General features: G+C 35.9%; 2 protein-coding genes across 11 annotated transcripts in view; both read right to left on the reverse strand.

Moving 5' to 3' along the window:
- Positions 1–510: 510 nt before the first annotated feature.
- On the reverse strand, positions 511–6,503 carry LOC109598252 (protein charybde). The gene is made up of 3 exons (XM_020014125.2): positions 6,190–6,503; positions 2,249–2,603; positions 511–2,095 (listed from the first exon to the last, which is right to left on the reverse strand). The coding sequence occupies exons 1-3, from the start codon at positions 6,470–6,472 to the stop codon at positions 2,008–2,010; spliced, it is 726 nt and encodes a 241-aa protein (XP_019869684.1). The 5' UTR covers positions 6,473–6,503; the 3' UTR covers positions 511–2,007.
- A 2,472-nt stretch (positions 6,504–8,975) lies between these two features.
- The window catches only part of LOC109598230 (insulin receptor substrate 1), a 44,279-nt gene continuing 29,178 nt past the window's right edge, over positions 8,976–24,076 (reverse strand). For 2 of the 10 annotated variants that reach the window (XM_020014090.2, XM_020014097.2), the window contains exons 2-8: positions 20,625–20,809; positions 16,780–16,871; positions 15,199–15,344; positions 14,634–14,699; positions 14,307–14,387; positions 12,641–12,802; positions 8,976–11,725 (exon numbers count right to left, since the gene is read on the reverse strand). In XM_020014090.2, coding sequence (XP_019869649.1) covers positions 9,279–11,725; positions 12,641–12,802; positions 14,307–14,387; positions 14,634–14,699; positions 15,199–15,344; positions 16,780–16,871; positions 20,625–20,809 — 3,179 coding nt within the window. In that variant the 3' untranslated portion in view covers positions 8,976–9,278. The remainder of the gene's footprint in view (positions 11,726–12,640; positions 12,803–14,306; positions 14,388–14,633; positions 14,700–15,198; positions 15,345–16,779; positions 16,872–20,624; positions 20,810–24,076) is intronic. The other 8 variants (XM_020014091.2, XM_020014092.2, XM_049961639.1 and 5 more) reach the window with 8 other exon arrangements.

Genomic DNA, 24,076 nt, shown 5'->3' on the forward strand with positions numbered 1-24,076 from the left:
TCTTGGTTTTATTCTACAATCACACAACATCAAATATTAATATTATTAGATGCATTTTTCAATTGGTCGCATTTCCTGCACTTTCTTTAATTGCCTATAATTTTTTTTTTGTACCGTTAGTGTGAAGTCATCACTATTTTTAATCCAAATAGCAATCGTCACTTTTATTATTGCATATCATTAAACCTTGGGCGAAGAAAACAGTTATATGCAATTGTGAAATCAATAAAAAAAAACGATCAACAGATGTAATTCATAATTCACAATTATCATATTTAATTGCGGTTTGATTTACATGTCTATTCCAGCTTATGCAAAGTAGATTTTTATTATTCAATATCATTAATGTTTGCTTATTGTGAATACATAACCATAGTAAAATAATGGTTTAATCTAAAACAAGCGTTTGAATAAGAGATGGCGTTGGTTGTTGATGTTTTTTAATGCGCAGGCGCACATTTATATTACTTACCTTATTAATAGGAAAGGCAAATAAATAAAACATTGTGGTTAATATTTTAAATAAACTTTATTGACATGTTCATTTCACATATAATATAATAATAGTAGTAATAATTTGTTGATAAAGTACAAAATCTATCACACAAGATCTTACCTAAGAGATTCTTATCAAAGAATTGTCGTGCACAAAGTGTTCCATGACAAAAGAGGGAATTATTAGTGTCGAAACACTCTGTATACGATCATAAACGAAACATAACAATGTATCCTTATTAATTACGAAATTAATACTGATAAGGAAATAACAGACATATCACATAAATTGTTTGTACAGGCCCACGTTTTCTTCTGAGATCTATTTATATGACTGATATGTGCAAGTTTTCGACTTTTGAACAATGTAGTTTAATTCGTCTGTTTTTTCTGGGTAATTAACAAGGAGCTGTTGTACATAACATAATGATTAATAAATATAATACCTAAATTGCAAAATACTGTTCAAATTATTATTATTAAAATTTTTTGATTTTATACAATTTATATCACAACGTATGAGCTATTAACGGAAATTAATAAATTACAAAAATTTACAAAAATGTACAAATCACATTCTCTTGCGGATAAGAAACCCAATTAAAAAAAAGAACCGAAAGTTAAAACTCTAAAGCACATCTCCGTAATTACTTCGTAAACACATACGAACGTCCAATTTTAAACATATCGCTATCAAGAACCAATGGCAATAGCGAAATTCAATGAAATAAAACAAAACGGTGATGCGCGACGAACACAAAAAAAAATGAAATAAAAAATGTCAATTCGATAGACCGAAGTTTATCCGCAAGAGAACCGCACCCGAACCTATCATAAAAACTTATCTCGAATATATTTTGATCAATCTTAATAACAAAATCCTTCGCGAGGTCCCCGGACCGATCCGGGGAGCGCCCGAATGATTTCCAGGCACAGGAACCCCCCTGGCCCCCCCGGTAATTTTTCATTGGACCTTAATCATCAGCAAATAGACTATATAAAAATTTCGATACGAAAGTTTGGTCGGACTGGACTCGTGATTAATATTGATTTGTTTAGTGGGGGGGTGTGTTGGAGGGGGGCTCGTATACCGCAGGTACATCATAAAAAAATCACTCTAATATCACTGATCCTATGTTTCAAAGTCCCGCAAGGCTTGGGAGGCCGACGTCGCGGTTCCTTTATGATTTTTTGGCCGACGCGACGTCGGACGTCCGTCCCAATATTCGTCAGTCACGTTATATTATCAATTTTCAAATAAACTTTATATATATATACGAAAATTCTATGCATATTATTAGGTCACTACATTCTATCACGATTATTTGTTTTTTTTTGGAGCTTTTGTGTTTTTTTTTATTGATTTTCAGGCTAAACGGTTACAAGAACTGCTTGTGTTCCAAGGGGGAGGGTTGAATAGGGGGGAGGGGACAGTTCGAGATTGGGGGAGATATAGAGAGACTCACTGCGATAGAATCAAAATCAGTCTTATCCAACTTCCTTGGTCCGCCTCTATTCGACGGTAATGGACCGGTAAAGCTTCTTTTTGCTCAGCGTGTAAGCCGGACTTATCACCACTGTCCCGCCGCGTGTCAAGTTCCTGCAACAACCACAAAAAAAAACACACCTTGAACATTTTTCGATAAACGATTATGAAAAGAACGACGTGGCCTTTCACGCTTCTAACCTTTCAATTGCGACAATTACAACAAGCTTTGGGGAAAACGACAAAATTGTCAATTGTCATTTTTACCTGAGGAACTGCGGCAGGAAATTCCAACCCGTGGCGCTCTGCTTGAGGGTCAGATACAGCTCAAAAGTGGTGGCGGTGGCCAGATCGCACTGCACGTGTCCGAGTCGCATGCAATAGTTGTCGTCGGTCTCGAACAGCATGTAGAGCTTGCAGCCGCGTAGGCCGCACGGCTCCGACTCCGCCATCGCCACTATGTCGCGTGCTATGCGTCGCAACAGGCCGCACGGCAATAACACTTCGCCGCAGGCCAAGTGGGTGCGTTTAGCGCCCCTCAGCTCCGACTCGAGACGCTGTGCGAGGGTAGTTATGGCGGTGAGGCCGTCGTCCGATAGCGGATAAGGATCGTGCGTCCAGTCTGTAAACAACGGAGACATATTTTCCATTTGTTTTCGTTAAATCTTAAACTAAATTGCGTCTCCGAAACGACTAAGTTGTCATCATCTGTCAAAAAGAATGTTAATAACCAGAAATTTATGTTAGGGAAAAACCGACAGTAAATAAGGCCATCTGTCGGAACGATGGAGAACAACGTGTAGGCATCTGTAAGCGCTCTAAAATAGAGAGAAAAGACAAATTTGAGAAGGAGTGAAAGAGCATAAATAACCTTTGAGTCGCGAATCGCGGCCAGAGAACAGCGCACGGCACGGAGATCGACTTCGACGCCGCGGCGGTTACTTTCTCCGATCAGGTGAGGTGTTATCGACCTCCTCTCTTGCGTTTCCCGTCTCTTTCCGACCTGCCGTTTCGCGACGCTTCGTCTTTATCCCTTGCACCGATTCCACTGATACAGATATAGCCGTGTAACAGTGTGCCAGTGAAAAAAAATCGCCCTGTACGGTTTACCGTACAAACCGTTCCAACAACCGATTAGTGACGAGGTTCCCCACATTTTTCTTTGTTGTCTACCTTTTTTCCATCATAGCATACATACATGTCATAATATTTAAGGAGATGTAGTATAACTGAAAATACGGCGAAATGTCTTAATGGACAACGATTTCGGAAATGCACTAGGCACTATTAAATATTACTTCAATCTCAACAAAGATCTAGATCCAGTTTTCTACAATATTCTGAAGAGATAGAAAGAAATAATCTCAGATTTCCTTGAAACCAGACAGTTGTCGATCTATATTCAATAAAGGTTTTTCTTCATATTTTAGGATACCTATACCCCCTAAAGTTTATGTTATAACAGTCAAGGAAAGCAAAAAATCCTTTTAAAGTTTGTGCCTCATTTTTCTAGCACCCTGTACGACCATAGACAACAAGATGTGATCTACATAAATTTATAGACAAAAGAATATGAGCCCGAAGGAAAAATCAGGTCCGTAAATTTCGGTTAATTCAGTTATAACCGCACGAACACACTTTTTCGCGCGTCCTCGTAAAAGTGAAGTGTTCCGCCGGTTGGGGAGTTTTAAATAAAAAGCTCGTATCTTAAAATTGTTCGTGCTCCCCATTCGGAAAATGCGTTATTAGTAATGTGTGTTCGCGATGAACAATGGGCCGGACGGAAAATTAAACGGTACCCTTTCATCTCGCCTTAATTATTTTTTTTTTTCGCCTCCTCTCGACAACTTTTTTGGACGATTAAGTCCGTGTCCCCGGATTAACGTCGGGCGAAGTTAACGAGCCGACCGCGATAAGAAAAAGCGTCGCTCGCAGAAAATTAATTCGCGACGCGGAAACTTTCGTCCGTCCGTTCGGTCTAACGGTTTTGCAAATTGTCAATAACAATTGTTGACGATTTCGGTTTTTCTAAACGTACGATGGAATTGTTTGGTAACGATCGGGCCCGCATTTCGAACGTTCAGGAAATTGAGTTCCACAAAGTACTTTTTCATTCGGTTTAATTGACGTTTACGGCGCTTTTTCAACTTTTATTCCTTCCTATTTAGGACGATTTAAACCTTGATAAGCCGCTTAAATGAAATTAAGAAAATTACTTGTGGGCGACTCACAATTAATAAACTTGATGCGGTTAAATTATATTATATTGATCATATTTAATTTTTGAATGTTTAATTTGAAAACTGTAATTTAATATTCAAAGGCTATGATTTATGATTTTATTAAATTTTGTACGTAAATTGGTTATGTCGAAAGGAATTTATTGAAATTTAATATGGATTTTTATTAAAATTCTGTTATTCAATTCAAATATAAATATAAATATATATTCGCAGAAAATCCTGCATCGGTATTAATTTTATGGAGAATCTGCCTGGCAATAACCAAAATACGTATATTTATAATACTCTAACAACTATAAAGGCCATTTATACCTAAAGTAACTGAAATAAAATAAATGTTCAAATAATTTTGGAAAATAAATATAATTTATTTTATTTCCTGATTTATCGTTATTATTGTTATTATTGTTAGTAAAAAACTATGTTAACTTTTTTAATTAAATATGTAATTAGCCATTGTAAAAATTCTTAATTACATATTACATTGGGTGTAATTTGTTTTATTTTTATTATTATTAGGTAAAGTTTAAAAAAGACCATTAAATTCAGTTCTAAAGTGGAAAATTTTATAGTACAACTCACACAAAAATATTCATTAAAATTGATTAGTGTTTGATCCTGTTAAATCCAAAATTAAAACAACGACGTATGTTAAAATAATATTAATTTTGATTGTTAAAATAACATATCACCTGTATGTATGTATACCAATTATTTTAATTTTATTAATTTAATTTAAAAAAATGTTGAACTTCTTTTATATAAAAAATAATTACGAGTAAACCGTAAATAGGCAATATTAATTTTACACTGATAGGTGACTGAAAACAGAAACAGGTAAACAATAATAATTATTCTGTAGCAAATAATGGTAATGATGTTTGTTTATTCATTATTTTTGTCAGAAAATTTTAGATTAAATATTTGAGAGCCAGGAAATTCAAATATACTTAATGCATTTACTTGTTTAAACCTAAAAATAAGTTTATGTCAGAATTCAATAAATAAAACACAATTTTATAATTTATTATTGTTATAAATTTGCTGTAACAATTAACATAACGAAGATAAAGAAGTTAGAGATGCTAAAGAATAATGTTGTATTAAGTTTATGAATATGGTAGGTGATTTATTTTTTTGAGGCTCTTTTATACAGAGAGTGGAAAATGACTGACAACCGTTGGAAAAGTTCAAATCCAATTGGACAGGTAAATAATAATCTATGTGGTTAGATTTAAACATTTTTTATTAATGTACGACTGAAAATAAATTGTTAAAAAAATTCAAACAAATAAAACAAGATTTGACCGGTTAATAGCTTCCTTTAAGCAATATTAATTCTACACTGATGGGAGAACTAAAAATAGATTCATGTAGGCAATAATAATTATTATGTAATAAATCCTAGTAATGATATAATTTTTTAACTGTTAGTTTTTGTTAAACATTTTTGACTTAATAAAATTACTTTTTCTTTTTTATAAAAAAAGACCAAACATTTTTTTAATGTCAGAATTCGATAAATAAAACACAAATTTATAATTTATTACTGTTACACATTTCCTGCTACAATTAACTTAACGGATTTAAAGCAGTAGTAAATTTTAAAATATTATTTTGTTTTAAGTTTTTACTTGAATAGACTATTTATTTTTTAGCGTGTTTTTTTATTAAAAAAAATTAGTAAAATAGTTAATAAACGAAACTCTCACAAATTTAATATAAAAAATTACAATTGTAAAATAAAATCCAAGTTTTATTGTTTATTAGAGTTTAACTTCCCTGACAAATGAATTAAGTAATGAAAAGAAATATTTGTTTAATAATTTTAATAAATTTTAAATTAGTCTAAAATAATGGGGTCGTTTTTACAAGAAAAATAAAAAATTAACGGACAACCATTAGAAAAATACAAATCCAATTGGACGAACGGGATAAAAGGCGATCGTGAAAAGAGGTACTTACTTGTGGGTACCGGTACGGGAGTGTCGGCCAGGACCGATTCGATAATGTCCGAGGACATAGTCTTCGGATTGCCGTTGCCCAGGTCCTCGGCCCTCGGCAGGACGCCGGTCAGCTTGCTGAAGACCGCTTGCAGCTTCGAGTCCTTCGTCGCCTGCCTCTCCTCCTGGAAATCACCGCGGAACATTCTGTCTCCTGTTACGGACCCCGTTAGAGCATAGCTTCTGTCTGATTTCCTGGAGCCGCTTAGCACTGGGTCCCGGCCGAGAAAGAACTCAGCGTTCATCAGCTGATCGAGCGGCGAAACCCCCGCACTGGTCGTCGTGCGGCCAATGGGAAGCGGGGCCGCACTTTATAAACCCTCGGCCTGGCAACAACCGTCAAAATCAGCTGGAACGATTGCACGACGATCGAGCGCGGACGTGCACCGATCGTTCCGTCCCTCTCCAACACCGGCTGCATATCCTAGTCGTAATCTGGACAATTTTGGTTGAAATACGTCGACAAGTCGCCAATAAAACTTACCATGGGTCTCTTGAAGCATCATTTTATCAATATTGACCAATTTTCAGTGCAAAAAATGCATACTTTGAGCGAATTTTTAAGTAATTGCAAACGTAGACAAAGAACAAATAAACCGGTAATTTACGAGGTCAAAGTAGGGACGTAACTCGTAGCTGTTGCCAAGAGCTCTGCGCCGCCTTCTCTCTCGTTGCTGCTTGAATTATTGTTAAACACGATTTGGTAATGTTTTAAAATGGTTTCAATATATTTTGTGTAACGTTTTTGTATATATATATATATATATATATATATATATATATATATATAATGTTATAAAACAATTCCTTGTTTATTTGTCGATTTTGGACTTCTAGAAATATTGACTCGAATAAATTGTAAGCAATATAAGAATATTAAAAAATAAATATTTAAATTCTTTTTCCCTCATAAAATAATAATATAAATTGTTTACATATTATCTAATATAGTATTCAAATATTAGTGGTAACCGAGCCATCTGTTGTACAATTGTGTAATAAAATATAGATCAATAGCATTTTATAAATAGAAATTCACATATGAAATACGCCCTCTACTGAGTAACAATTTAATTCCATGAAAATTTTCCAGTATGGTTTCTTATCTGGTTCTTTAAATAGTAGAATCCTACCGTTGCAAGTCAGCGCCACCTGACGGTAACTAACAATTTTTTGCAAATATTTATTCAAACATGAGTTAGTGACATCTACACATGTTTGAGAACTACAAATTCCAGTTACAATTTACTTTATATTTTGCTAGAAAAATTCGATATACACAAGATACATTATTAAAATATTTATCGTGCTTTTATAGTATAATATTTAAGAGTTAACTAATTTTTGTTTTTACCAATTATTCCCTTAATGATTTTTCAATTTTTAACTGTCTTAATATGTAATATTTTTTTTAATATTTACACCTATTATGAATGATGACTTCTTATGATATAAATTAACAAATGAAATAAAACACGTTCTTAAAAGGGAGTCCTTTAATTCTGTCATTTGCAAAAAAATATATAGCAAGATTATTTGATATTTACATTTTCCTAATATGAACAGTGTACATTTTTTATTTTAAATTAAAAATTTCGCAAATTATAGGATTTAAATATATTAAAATACATTTTTTAGTAAAGCTGTTAATTATTTAAAATAATTTCATTATTTTTCACAATTGATTTAAAAAGATGCGTAAATAAATACATACAGTTTTTTTGTGTTGAAAAATGTTCAATTTTTTTTGCTTACAAATAGCATTTACATTAAAAGTACATATACTAATATATTGCGTCAAGCTAAAAAGATTATATACTAGCATTTCATTTATATATTTCTTAGTTTAGTTTACTTTTAGACCAATCTTACACGATTATGATAAAAAATAAAAAAGAAACAATTTACTCTTTAGTGATATACATTTTGTAAGGCTCGTCGAGTTCTGAATTATCTATTTATTAATAATACATGCACATCTTTAATTGGCTTCCTATTTTGCTAAAGCGGTTAACGTACAAAACGTACCAGTGTTTTAAAAAAATAAAATGCTAATATTATCAACCTAAAAGTTTTTCTTTTATATTCCAAAGGCACTGTTAGAAAAAAGTATACTAAATGATCTCAGTAGCACCTATATATGTATTTCATATTAAAAATTCAACTAATCATGGCAGTTTACAATTACATTTGGAACAGTTGTTCTCTCTACAATAAAAATAGATTCACATGTTCATTCACTTTCTAATAAATAAACAATAACTTAAAATATGTTGGCCTGTAAGCGACCATAGGAATTCGTATATTGAGCCTCAATAAAATATTTAGATTACTTCATGTTACATACAGTAGATTCAATGAACCGGTTTTATTTTTTGGCAAATTTTTGGTCTCATTTTTTGGATTTCGTTCGGGTGCCCGTGAAAACTGTTTATTGAATCTACAGCTCGGTTTTGTGCAAATCCCCGCAAAGATTTTGTGTTAGATCTGCACAACTGGAACTATTTAATAGTTACATAAAACGTTTTAAGATGTACATAGGACACTAAAACTACAAATAGGAATACTTATATTATACGATGAATATATAAAATAAGGTGTACAATACGAATATTTTACTATGACCCAACTGTAAAGTTGGAGCCGTTCGATACACCTGTAATAACTGCGTCCGATGTAATGATATGTAGCCAATATACACTACTCAACAAATACTCCTATAATTTGCAAAAAAAAAAACATGACGAATCGAGTTTCCATAATATATTTTACTAGCTTTGCTAATAAATCAACAATAATATTACTAGGATATGTGAATTACAACAAAAAAATTTACCTAATATTCAGTCTATACAATTCCTAAAATAGGATGGGCAGAATGCGAACACCCACAAGGTTCTGCGACGAACTGGGACTATACAGATGTTACAAAGTTAAATGCTTATTTGTCCTCGCGCAAATGCCACCCCTGCAGAAACGAAACGAATCCTCGTAGAAACCGTCACGATCTCCCAGAACCCGGCGGTATCCCCGCACTAACCGCGCCACGTCTTAATGCTTAACCTTAGCGTTATTGGGTAAGGAATTATGCTTCAGGCCCTCACTCTTCACAAAGTCTATTTCCGCGTACGTGAAAGCCGGCTCGGCGCTCCCACCCTCTTGTTGCGTAGTACTCTTCGAGCTTCTCGGGCTCTTGTTGCCCGTCTCGTCGGTAGGAGCGAGATCCAAGCTCGCGTAGTGCAGCTGCAAATCGCACGTGACCGAAGCCGGTCGCGTGTTCTCCTGTGGTATTCGGTCGCTGTTGACCGATTCCGGTCGCGACCCAGTCAAGGTGGAGGTGGAGGAGCACAGCTCGCTCGAGGTGGAGCTGGGCCTCGACGGTTTGTTGTTGCCGTCTGATCCCACTGATGCAGGTCTAGTTTCAGGCTTCTGTTCTTTTATGGATTTCAACCTAGCCGTGTCTTGGTGGTTGTCGCCGCGGTTGGCGATGTCCGGTACAGTGTCACCTGGACGAGGTGACGTTCGGTACTTCTCATCGTTGATTGGTTGGAAACCGACGTTGGGGAGATCCTTTTTCACTTCGATCTCGCCTGGTTTCATTAATGCATAGTCTCCTTCCTCGTCGTTTCTCCGGGTGATATTTCTGGTACTTCTGAAGGGTAACTGGTGGTGGTATGCCGGAGCCGGGTTGTAGTTAACGTACTCGCTTGCGTCTGGTTTCCTAGCTGCCTTCTCGTAATCCATCATCGTGTAATCCTCGCTGTTCGCCTTACTCATATTGGTCGCCTTGTATTTAACGTTCATAACGGACGCTGGTACCTTAATAGTTTGTGCAGGTTTGGCGGGTGAACTGGGACTGTTCAAGCTCATGGAAAAAATCGTGCTTGAACTTGACGGTGTCGTAACACTAGAACTACTGCTATCTTTGGAATCTCTGCGACTGTTTTTCCTGGAACGCGGTCTTGGAAGACTTGAGGAGTACTGCGCCTGCAGTGGCAAATGGAAGCTAGGCGGCGTGCCCGTTGAGTATTTCCTTCCGACCTGCAGAGGACTTATCGAAGCCGGGCTCGACGCAATCTTCCCATTGTTCCCACCCTGTATCATAATCGGCTGACTTTTCATCTCCTTTTTGACCGGCTTGTTTTTTAACTTGGAGTTGCCCAGAGTCATGTTGGTATAATCGTCGTACACCTGGATGTGAGTGCTGTCCAGACTCGACTGTCTTTGGTGACGATTGGTCTGGCCAGGAGTCATCTCGACGTACCCCTCGGGTGTTGTCGGCGTGTGATAGTGGGAGTTAACCCACCCCTCGGTGTATTTCGGCGAAATCGAATGATACTTGTTGGGCGAGGCGCTCAGCTGCGAACTGAAGGAACCGTGCCGATCCACCTGTCTTACGCTGTAGTTGTTCAGATCGAACGGCTCGTTGTGACTAGTATTCTGCTGCCATGTGGGTGGTTGCGACGTCCTCTTGGGTTGCATGTCCATGTAATCGCTGTTATCCACCAACCTGGACATGTCAACGAAGGTCACGTCGTTGGCATTAGACCTGGCTGGCGAAGAACCGCTCATGTCCATGTACGGAGCCTCCGTCGCAACGGAACTCTTCTCGATACTTCCCGGCTTCATTTCGACATAACCACTCGGCGTGGTGGATCCCGGTTTCATGTCCATGTAGTCGGACACGGAGTTGTGGCCGGACGTGGAGTTTGAGAAGTCCATCTCCATTAGATCGTCCATAGGACCGATGGAACCGTGAGAGCTGTGCATTCGTTGCATCAGCATCGGCGCGCTCGAAGACTTGGCCCCGGTGTGCGCGTGATGCGGTAACACTCTACTCGGACCCTTCTTTGTTTTGGAACCGACGGAGAACGCACGCACCCTCGAGTTGTCGGGCGTTCCCACGTGTTCCAAATGTTTTTTGTTCTTATATGAATCCGGTTTGGAGCCGACGGAATACGCCCGAGTTGGACGGGTATCGTCATCGTCCGATGTCAGATAAGACGCCACCTTCTCCAATGGGTATTCCGAGAAACGGATGTCCGTCGACGGAGTGCCCGACGTTATACTGTTCATGCTGTGAGTGGGGGAAGCTGTGGTCCTTCCGCCACCGGGCGACATGTCCACGTAACCGTCGTCGCTGCTAGGCGGCGCCATGGGCACGTAATTCGTGTTCATGCAAGGCGAATCCGGACTGTCCTCCTCCGCGATCGCCTCCTCGGGTGTCAACGGATGGCTGTACCTTCCTATTATGTCCCCTTCCTCCGGTTCATCCGCCAAACTGTAGGACGAGCCGGACGACTCGGAATAACCGACCGACGGCGGGCTCGTGGCGATTCCCGATGGGGGACTGTGGGAGATGTCGCGGTTGTGAGCCGAACGGTATGACGACGTGATCGAGAGCGTTTTAGCCCAGATGCCAACGTGGTTGCCCTCACTGGTGGTGCGCGGCCTTGTCGGCATGCTGTCGCATCGTTCTCTTCCACCGCCGGAGGCGCCTGTAAACCAAAACCGATGAGACCATTAGCTTTTGTTTTTCCGTATTGGTAAAAAAAGCACAAGTAAATGAAAATTTGTATTTAAACTATTTAAATTAAAAATGAGAGAAATTTTTATTTACTTGTAAAAGCTTATTTATATATTATATGTATGCAACTCAGCATCAGGAAACTTAGAAATAACAATGTCCACAATCACATTCACATAATGTGAATATTTTGATGGTAAGCTGCAACTAAATTAATCTTCAGGTTACTGAACAAAAACCTTTACCTTAATTATAAATAATCTTAAATCTTAAAGCAAGATCGTAACACCCCAAATTGTGCACGAATCTTGATCTAACCACCTCTGACTTATAATATTATTATAGTACACCAGTAATTAAATAAAACTTATCATTAACAAAAAAATAAGCATAGATGAATATGAAATTGTGCACCGCCGAAAAATATTCGTGCCAATCGAACCAAAACAAAATAATTGACCGGACGAATGTTTTTCGTATTCAGTGCGCCACTCGACCAAACGTAATGACAGGCGCCAGGACTTGTTTTGCTGAATGCTAATTCGTACTTTCCTATTACCAGTTAAAAAACGAACACAGAGGAAAAAACACAACGATAACAAACATAATTACCTCTGGCATTTTGCGCTCGGATATTGTAAACAATAATTATTTTTACATATGTACAAGTCATTATCCAATAACCATGGTCTAACCGCCAGTGGTGTAACAAACAAACTTTCCTTTTTCAACAACACAGGAATGTGAGAAGGGCTCTTGTTGCGCCACTGCAGTAGAAATAATTAGTAATTGCCTGTTACGATTGGGTCGAGTTCTAGTGGGGTTAAAGATAAATGGTGCACAAATAAAACATATAAAATAAGACAACGTCTGCGGTGATACATACACTTCGAGGATGGACGTTTATTGACTCTTAGGGGGTGAGAAGAAGTGGTGGTTGTGTTTTGATCTGTGAAGGTGGGTGCTGTGGTTGTAGTGGTGGGGTGCGCTAGGGGAAGCGACTGAGTACGCTGATGGCATATAGTCCCAGACCAGTTTAGGCCCCCTGCTATAACGGAAAGACAAAAAACAAACCCGATAACCAATGGAGACGGACTCAAAAAATCAAACAGCAGTTACAACAAAAGACATACAAATTGAGGAAGGTGGAAAGAGATTTACTTGGGTATACACAAGACAACAACATTCAACAAGAGGGATGCAAGACAACTACACATAGAGTCTAACTTATCTGGATTAGAGATTTGGAGAGTAGTTCTAACTACGGCCTCAAAACGATCTAAAAACCCCACCCTTAAATTTTAATTAAAAAACGATCAAAACACTAAAACACTTGTGGGGTAACGCGGTCCGGTTGTTTGTGTGGATATTCGGAGAACTGGTTTCGAGTTAATTTGAATAATTCTAACCGGCGAAATGCCAATTTATGAACGGAGAAACGTAGAATTGGTTTACTTTTGCAGGATTCGGCGGATCGGTAAAACGTAAAAATAAAGCACATTAATAAACTATCAATTTCAAAATTTCAACACATTGTTCTTATTGTTGTAAATAAATAACACTATTAGAGAAACTATGTGGATTCCTTGACCTCAATAACATAATTTATTAGACCATTTTTATTTTAATTGTTGTATTATGTTTCTTTATTCATTTAAGTTGTGGTGAATCGACTGAATTAATTCGCTCATATTTTCCAATTAATTTTGAATTTACATATTTTTTATATTTTTTCCGTTAAATTCATGCTTTTATTTTTATTGGCTTTTGTAATTTATTTAATTGTATAACTTTAATCGTTATTATCAAATTGGTTGAGATGGTTTTTGGTGAACTAAAATATTTTCGAATTTTACTATTTTATCATCTTTGTCTCATTTACTATTCACAATATTCAATTTTGTTAGAAATTTGTTAGGAAAAAACAATATAGACATATTTGAAGCAATTTATTATGTAATTATTATAACTAATTCTCTCTTGTTTTCAAAGAATCAATTATAAAATTCATAAATTCACAATACAAATTTTCGTATTTGTTTGTGATTAAAATTCTCAGTAAAATTATAATTCTTGCCAGAAATCATGAATATCCAGTTTAAATAAAAAATAATTTATACAATTATAGACTTCGGAATTTGTACTAAAAAGTGCGAACAACATTTCACACATGTAATTTAAATTTTTAACACATTCTCCCCCAAAACATGCAAAAACCCGTTCTCTAGAAACTGCGGTTTCTAATTTTTTTTTTCTTACGGAATTACGAAAAAATGACTAATCTATGCTAATCGACGAAATATTACAAACTCCAAGGACTTCTTGTAAAATATTTTAATTAATCCACTAAAATCTGTTAATTTCTACAAATTTCCAATAATTCGTTCACCGAATCCTACCGAATTGTGTTAGTCGTTGAATTTCGAAGCGTTAGTACAGTAAAACTAGCGGTGGCGCAAGGCACGTACCCGGGACCGCTTATAGGTAGCTGTTAGACCTCCAAAAACTACAATTACAAGACAAAAACAAATATAAATGGGACTGTTACACACCTGATATAGAATGTCGACGTTCGGAAGCTTTAGCGGTTCCCCTCTGTATTAGATGGTGATAAATACTTGCCACACCGCTGACTGTAAGCCCCATGCAAACCACATTAAACACATAACATTTATTTCGCAACGATCACCGCGAACAACGCTTTAAAATATAAAATGGAGCCGTTGTTCGCGGTTGAGGCGGTGCAACATTTAACTTTAAAATCGACGAGTGTTAATAATCAATGCAAAGCTCGGCCAGACCTGTAACTTTTTCCCTTAAAGTTACAAGAAAGGTAACAACAAGATAGTACTTATAAACTAGCATATCAGTTCTCATACCGATAGGGTGCTGAGTTGACGTGGTTGTTACTGGAGGAGTGACTTGACACTCGGTGGAATTGGGATCTGGAATGTAAAAGGGACGCTACTAAGCTAATCTAGGCTAAACGAGGTTCTGGATCCGACGACAACGCTCATTTTGGCGAACTAAAACGGAGACGTTGTCCCAACGGATCCGCACACGATGTTAGTCGTGGCCAATCCTGTACGGTGTGGACAAAAAAAAAATGAAAAAAATGATAGTAAAAAAAAGGTTTTTCGATGACGCATGCACCTTATCGTTTCTCCGAATGCAAAAATAATTTAAATTTTATCGGAAACGTGGAAAAACAATCGTACTTTACGTAACGGCATTATAGCCGGTTTTATAACCGATAATAAAAAGTGTGACGTCCGTGGTTACAACGAAAAGCAACACCAAAAGCTGGAAATCATTTAAAACGACTGTAAGTTAACTTAAGGACGGACGCGTTAGAAAGAGGATAGATAAAAGAATGCGGTTACAGGACTGATCCGATTGTTAATAATGATTATTGAGTGAGGAGTGGTGGAGCTGGCGAATTACCTTGTTGCAAAATATGCGTCTTTGGTACACCTATATGGTTGGGCTTCCTTTGCGCCGAATTTGGTTTGGATGCCTCGGTTGCTGAGGAGGATCTGTTCCTGCTCTTCGGGCCGAGCTCGTTGTTCGAGGTGTTGGTTGACATTGCACTAAAAAAACGAAATCGTTATTATATTGCTTTAATTAAAATTTGTCGCCTTGTAATTAATTTCGGCGACGTTCCAACCGCCCCACCGATTGTCTTGTTTAATCTAGCCACGTCTCGCGTACGTGCCACCCTCCCACTGCGTTCGATTCAATTAACGCCGCATTTGCATGAGCGAAGGGTGCAAAATGGATCAGGAGTCGGGTTGCATTGTAATTTCAATTCTCGGTCGGCACCAGGATTTGGTTTATGCAACGCATAGTAATTAACGACGATTTTTTATTATATTATGTCACATAAAAACTACGCCAGTTATGTCACGATGAGATCACTCACTGTTTAAAATTAAAACCAATATAAAAGTTTGTCAAAACAATCCCATAAATTATAGCCAGTTAGTTGGTCGCGGTGCGGATAACCATTGCAACGCAGGTGCCGAATCCAAACGCAACCGGTGTACGCTCACTTTTATTATTTATTATTTATTCCCCCCGATGTAAAATTAATACATGACATTTTTTGCCGGGGCGTCTAGACGACGGTGTTCGCTGCGAAACGAGATAATAAAAAATTGGACTCGTCCTTGACGCCCGCCGTTTTATCAGTCCCAGACTTTCGACGATTTGAATGAGGGCTGTCTGGCCCTTTTGTTTCATAAACAAAAACGGCGACGTATTACTTGTTCGTTCGTTCGTTCGTTTTGCCCAGTAAATTTCGTTTCGAGTAATTGTCACACTTATCTGTAATTAATTTCTACCTATTTTTTACGGTGACATAACACTTAGCAGGTACAATACGTAATATTCCCGGGCATTCGCTCAAATCAATTTGTCCATTTAGCTAATTAGTTACGGCAATATTGTGCAATCAATTTTTATCAAAATGGTGTAATTAACCGGACCGAAAAAGCAACAGAAAACAAACCGTTTCTCACCAATCAGTCCATTGATTAGCGAGTCAGTACACGGAATTCGGCGTAGGAAAGTTACAGATTAAATATTTTTTGTAAACACCTGCGTGTTGCCAAAATAAAGGTGCTAACTATAAATTGCGTAGCCGTAATCTTATCAGTGTGTTTCCCCGATAGTCTGGCCGAAACAAAAAATATTGCAAATCATCCATCCATATATCCATAAATAACGAAAATAAAAACAACGAAAAGGTCAAAGTAACAAAACGGGTGGCAATAATAAATAGTAAAATTCGACAAACAAAATTACACGCACATTTTTCGCGTGCGTTCCCCGTGCTCCAATTGGCCGGGGTCGATAATAATAGTCCGGGTGGTGGGGACCAGTTGTTGTTTTCGCTTGTTTTTCAAACGATCACGGCCGCCGATCGTGTTTGACTGTTTGTTTAATATTAATTCGCCATGGCGAATTGAATAATGACGGCGTTGCCGTTTCAATTAAACCGGGAAAACGTTCCGCGATACTCACTGGTAAACAGTCGAGTGAATGTTCTGGGCGATATTCTCGTCACCTGTGTTCATCCACAGTTCGCCGGGGCCCAATGTGCTCGATCTTCCCACCTAAAACACAAAATAATTCGTCAGAATGCGTAGATTGAATTTTCTGTTGTCTGTGACGACAAACAATTTTATAACCACCATCATAATTTTATAAGTAGTAACATATTGAATTAAACGCGAAGACGGACCAACTCTCGTAACATTTTGTCGTCTTGCCTCAACTTCATCTCGTTCTTTTAACTTATTTTACTTTTTATAAAGTAAAATAAGTTAAATAAATTAAAACCTTTAAAAATACATATTAATTCATCTTCAACACAAGAATTGTGACAATAATTTATAAGATTAAGGACAATTTCTACTATACGTAAGGATGTCAACTATTGTGATTAAAAACATAAGACGTAGTTGAAGTTAGGTGACAAAAATATTATTATTTCTTGAGTTTTAAAAAATTTTTGGTTGAATAAATTAAAATTGGGGAAAAATAAGTTACGATCTTCTTCATCTCATCCTATTAACTTATTTTACTTCTTATTATTATATCGTTGTTTCAAATATAATTAAATAAATAAAAACCATTAAAAATACATATCAATTCTGTTCATCTTCAACACAAGAATTGTGCCAATAATCTGTAAGATTAAAGACAACTATTGTGATTAAAAATATAAGACGAAGTTGAGGTTAGGTGACAAAAATATAATTTATTTCTTTCGAGTTTTAAAAAACTCTTAGTTGGGTAAATTAAACTTGGGAGAAAATAAGTTATGATTTTAATAATTGAATTGATTTATCCACATACCGATTGAAGTCTTTGATTCTACTGAATTTTGAGAGAGACATCATGTATGACAGAGATGGTGAAAGATTCCCACTATGAAGCAAATTTGCAGACTTCTACTGTCCCTGTCATGTATGATGTCTCTCTCAAAATTCAATCGGATCAAACGGTTTTCGATTGTGATGAGGTAGATATCTGAAAACCATGTAGTCTAGTATTCTGTAGTAAAATATAAATCAAAATATTTTTTGTCGGTTTGCCGAAGATTTAATGAAATATTTCTATAAAATTCGTTTTATTACCCTCTAACATTTTCCAAAAGAAAAAACAATAGATACAAAAATATGAAAACTTTTTCGTTTTATGATTTATTTAACTTCTACCAAATAATAGATTGAAGTAAAAAGTATATTTCTTTATTTTGGATATGTTATTTTAAGATATTATTTAAAAATATAGTTTTACGTCTGGAAAAAAGTATGGAAACTTGATTTATTTTGTGAAAAATATAAACATAATTATTTAATTTAATATTTTGTCGCATATTCATGGGTATTCAACACTGCTTGGCATCTTCTTGGCATGGAATCAACCAATTTTTATAATGTTTCCTGCGGAATTTGAGTCCATCTGTTTGCGCGATATCAAACAGTTCTTAGATATTTTTTGTATCAGTAAGTCTTCATCCAAAATGGTTTACTCATAGGTGCTCAATGAACTTCAGATCAGGGAACTATGTCATTTGAGTACCGATATGTTTTCATGAACTTCGAATAATTGTCTTGTTGATAAATCCATCTTTGTGGTATATTAACCTCAGCAAAAGGCAACAGTGAATCCTCTTAAAATCTTATATTGCTGTTCGTTTTACCAGTTATTTGGACAATTGGACCAACGCCAGATCGAAAAAAACAGCCCCACGCCCTTAGACTACCACCACAATACATTATAATGAAAATTTAATATTTTACCTTGAATCCTTGTCCAGTTGGTTGCTTTGTATAACATCTATTACTATCAAATAAATTGAACTTCATAGAACGGCATTCCATTTTTCAATTGTCCAAATCTCTGTCAAAGTCCATTCTGATCTTTCTATTTTTTTTTTACTGTAAAGGTTTTTTGACGGCGATCAAGTCCTTCTTCATCCATTGGACGATTGGTATCTAGTTAGTTTAGTTTTACGGGTTCAAACTATTTTGGAACAATTTTAACGTCACCATGAATATTATAATTTTAAATGATTTTTGTAGTTGCTCTGTTACTAATATTTAAAGACTTTGCAATGTCCATTTTGGTATATAATGACTAGAGTTATACACGATAGTTTCAGTATTTAGCAGAGATTAAAGATATAAAATGTAAATTTATAAGTTCACATACTTTTTTCCATTATATTGTTAAAATCTGCGTTATGAAAAAGAAACGAATTATTTATAATAATCAAGGGTTTACACTTTTAAAATTAAACAAAATTGCATCGTTCTACTCTTGGATTTAAAGACAATTAAAAATTTCCTTAAATTCCAGCTCTTGATTGATAAAAAAGTCCACCAACATTTATGTTTCCGGTTTTATAATATTTGTATGTACTTTTCATTGTGTTTTATTTTATGTAAGAGTAAAAGAAAATAAAAATCGGATACTAAATTATATGCATAATGAAAATATATTACGTTTCAACATATATAAAATTTCGTTTTCACTTACCTTTCCTCAACACTCAAATTAAGTTAATTAACTTTATTTCAATTAGCGCAATTAACTAGAATTAAAAAACAAATCAATCACAAGGAAGTTGAACAAATTATTGAAATAAAATACAAATTCTGAATCATATCTTATAATTATGACGTGTTTGTTATCAAAACGAGTATTTTTGACAAAAGTATCTTATTTTACTTTATAACATTTGTTTCAGTCGAATAAAGATTGATCAATTCTTTTTTAATTGAACAAAAAAAATTGAGATAATTCTAATATAGCCGTATGACTCTTATGAAAATATAGGGCAAATGTGTATACAGAAACACAGTTGACAACCTTAACAACACGATGAAGATTAATAAATTGCTCCCTCTCTGTGTTTTTTTGTAACATTAACTACACTGAATTGAATGTGTTCCGATTTGAGGTCGAGAGATTGGGACAACGAGGTGAAAGAATATGTTTTTTTTGGCATGGGAGACGGGCTCGCAAATTCTCCATTAATTCGGAACACCGTACGGTTGAGTTATGCGCTCACCTTTCGCCAGTGTCTGGAGGAAATTACAACTTGGCAGACGGTCGACGCTGTTTTTATTTATCGCGTCGTTTTTTCCGCGCGCTAAAACCTAGACGAAAACATCGATAAATTACGTAAAAAAAAAACGTGAAATATGCGTCTAGAAGTTTAAATTTGCGAAACGCAAAACCGCACGTTGTCCGAGCGAGGAGGAATTTCGTGTCGATGTCGATGGGTAGTAAGTACTGTTTCAAGCGGGCGATCATCTTTGTGCCCCGTGAATGAATGACGACGGTGCGGTGCATCCAGCGTCTCGGCCTTAATTGTTGTCGGGCTTTTGTGCCGTTGACTTTTTCGATTTCTGCACACACAGCAGAGAACACGAGCGGTACTCCATCGGACTGGTGGAGAGAGGGAGACCGTTCGGAATGCTAGGAATGCGGCGTCGGATCGTTCCCATCGGCGGTCGATCGGAATTTCGGTCGCCGAGCTTTTAATGCAGATTTTCGTTGACGTCAACCGGCGAAGGTTGTGACGCATGACAAAAGACACCGAGGAATACATAATGACCATTGAAATGTCACCTCGGTCCGAAATTTCATGGACTAAATCCCGCGAAAGAGTGTGTGCGTGTGTGTTTGTGTTTGCGTGCGTGAGAGAGATGGAGAGATGAGGTTCGATGATCCGTGGGTTCCCGCGTTTTCCGAAAAAATCCCTCCGTTGGCACGTAGTCGGGTTTCAGTAACCCGATAGTTTTGACCGGCGTTTTTTCGAAAGTTCATTGTCTGACAGCACGTGTACTCACCTCCAGATAGAAGTACTCCTTGAGGTATCCGCAGCTGCGGATGTTGCTCAGGACCAGATCGATGCACGTCTCCGAATCCTTCTTGATCAGCTTCAACTTCTTGCCGGTTAAACAGAATCGGTAGCTGCCGGTCAGGCTTGAAGTCCCGATTCCCCTGTTCATTATTTGGACCTGCCAAATGTGCTCTGCAACAACGAGGACATTTTACATTGCGGCTTTACTTACTAGTCGTGGTTATTTTCCGCAAGGCGCAACAATGCGGGGAATTTAAGGCGGATTAATTATAATTATTGGCTTATTTACTTGTTTACATGCATTCCGCTTTCCGATTTTTGTTTCCACTAACGATGGAATCAATCCGTAAAAATCCTCTATAGGAAAATGAAAACGGTACGCCCCGAAATTCGGCGCGGTCTATTTTTAGTTAATTGTTTTTACATAAGCGAACAGGTGTCAGATCTGTATTTAATAGGCTAGACTTTCCTGGCAATAAACACCGACGGACGGGCCAAAACAAAAATCGTACATTAAAAAAGGAGACGAGCACATTTTAATTATGTGCAAGTGCACATATTCGTCTCGCCGAGATAAAAAATACAACGGATACATTTTAGCTGACGTTTCGTTTGAATAATTGAGGCTAGACGCGGTCGATTTTTAATTGCCAACACGTTCGGTGTCCGCACAAATGTGCTAAGTCCGGTATTTACGTGTTTACATTATGTATTAAGTCATTATTGAGTCTACGCCAAGTGGCGGCTCGAAAATTTCGAACGGGAGGTACCGACACGGTTACACGTTCTAATTAAAGAGTGGCGTGTGATTTTTTTCTAACAATTCGATTCACACAAATAAGTGTTTACTTTGAAAAAATAAGTCTAAAATAAGTAACGAATTAACGGCATTCCTCTGTGCTTGAAACTAATGATTAAATAAATAAAACAAGGAAACTGTCTAAAAATAAATAATAGACAAATAAGTATTCATAAGTAAGAAATATAAAAAAGATGCCTGTCTGTTTGCTACAAATTGTTAATAAATAAAAAATGTTTAAGAAGTAAAGTCATTTACACAAGTTAATGTTGTACTTAAATAGATCGTTAAAAGGACAACTTCTTTTCTGTAAACTTTATACAAATAAGTATCGTATATTTATAAATAATATAATGAAGCAGCCATAAAAATACATAATTATAATATTATTTTGTTGGAAATCGTTAATAGTAAAAACTGTCTGTTAAAAGTAATTTGATTTAGACAAATCAATGTTATACCTTTGGGAAATTGTCATGAAATTATTTAATGTAAATGGTTAAAAAGTTTTAAAAATTGAGTAAAAATAAATAGTAGATAAGTAAGATTTCATTATTGTCGTACAATTTAAAAATACATATAAAGAAGCTATCATAAAAATAAGTAACTACAAATTCTCTTGATTTAAAACTGTTGAAAAACTGAAAACTGTTTAGAAATAAGTAATAAGTAGATAGATACATACAAATCAATGTCATACTTTTGAACAGCACATAAAGAAGGTGCCATAAAAATAAGTAAGGACAATTTTCTTCCCAGGAAAATAAATATTAGATGGCATAATTCTTTGGTACTCATTTATTGTGAGCAAATTAAATTTCGTAACAAGTTTAACGTTTGCCCAGGAAACAGTTAATTTGCATCTAATCAGGAATTCAGACGAATCTAGTTTCCATGATATTTGGATATGGAATAAATAATAACATCATGGTCAAGTTAGTCCACATTGTCTTAGGGACCAATATCCGACGGTTATTGTTATTTTTCTACCTCAAACCAGATTCATGCCATTACCGTTTTAACAGAGCAAACTGTTTTGCATCGTCTTTTATAAATAACACACTTCGTGCCGGATTGTTTTTCTGCAAATGTCGAAAATATTTGCTCCGATAGACAGTAAATATTATTAATCTCGGCTAATTACCGGCGACAACAGCTTATTTATAGAAGCCGAATATAACAAAAACATCGCATCGTTTCCTGAAATTCTACTCGCAAAAAAAAAGTCGTGTTACCGGAGTTCGTGGTAAAATTTATTTTCGTCGGCATCGTTCACGGAGAATGCAACGAAAAAAATCGGCGATCAGAATGAGCCGTTTACTCGGAAACGATTGGTCCGTTGTTTACACAGATAAAATTGGAAAAACAGATTGTGAGTAATAAGCGACATCTGAGTCACAGATCGACTAATTGTTGTTTACAGCGCTTCGCAAGAAAATTACTGTTACGCGCGCAAGGTTTCCAAACGATTTACCCCGTGACACACTTAAAACAAAACCAATTAATCCGGGTTAATCCGAATTTATCAGTTTATCTAGTCGTTTTTTAGACGGCTGTTTTGTTTATCGACTAACATCCCAGGAAAAGTCGATTTAATATATCGAATAATAATATATGAACATCATTCATTTACTTATATATAAAATGTACGAAAATAAATGTGTGCATAAGTTTACCTACAATTATATCCAGAAAAAAATATTCCCATGTATCCATCATTCATATACTGATTTATGGACTTAATTAAAATAAAAATTCACATATTCCAAGAAATTATCGACATATATGAGTATACTTATTTCGTGTACATATATAAATAAGTAAGAAAATATAAGATTATATATCAGAGGTGGCTAAACTGCGGCTCTTTGAAGGATTATTTGTGGCTCTCGATAAATATACCCCACCCAGTTCCCTTTTCATTCCAGAATTATGAAGAGAAGTAAAATAAATGTGTTTAATTTTTAATATTTCAAATTCAATACACATGTTTTGTAATTTTATGTTTTCAATAAATATAGTTTCTGTAAACAAATTTTTTTAATACTTTTTTGCATACCTTCTAAATACTGCGGCCCGCGAAACATTTGAAATTTTGAAAAATGGCTCGGACTATCACGGAGCTTGGCCACTCCTATTATATGTTAATATGTGAGGTTATAATTTCCACGCCTTTCGATGAAGTTCTGCATATTGTGAGTGTAAAGCGTGGTCTGTTCTGTGGTGTAAAGTAAGTTGACTTTTATTCCTTTATGTATGTTATATAGTAATATATAATACATATTAGAGTATAGTTTAGTATATTCTTTACATTACAACTCGATAGATCCATCTTTTATCAGACAAGAAGCTCAGAAGGGCACACATCTAATTTAAGTTAGGAGAACGTTTCAAGAAATTATTTTAATGCATTAAGGCATATTTTTGAGATTATTTACTTATATATACAATTGAAAATACACAACAAAATAAACTAAATATATTGAAAGTACAGAAGTTCTTTATGGCGTAACCTAAAAGAATGCAAATATTTGAGGTAGTTAGTTAAAAAGTTGTGCATTCCGAAAATATATTGTTAAAACACTAAAATTAGAAGTACTAATCACTATATGACAACCACAGTTTTCCTTTAAATATTT

The sequence above is a fragment of the Aethina tumida genome, chromosome 1 (genome assembly GCF_024364675.1).
Source record: "Aethina tumida isolate Nest 87 chromosome 1, icAetTumi1.1, whole genome shotgun sequence".
Classification (NCBI taxonomy): domain Eukaryota; kingdom Metazoa; phylum Arthropoda; class Insecta; order Coleoptera; family Nitidulidae; genus Aethina; species Aethina tumida.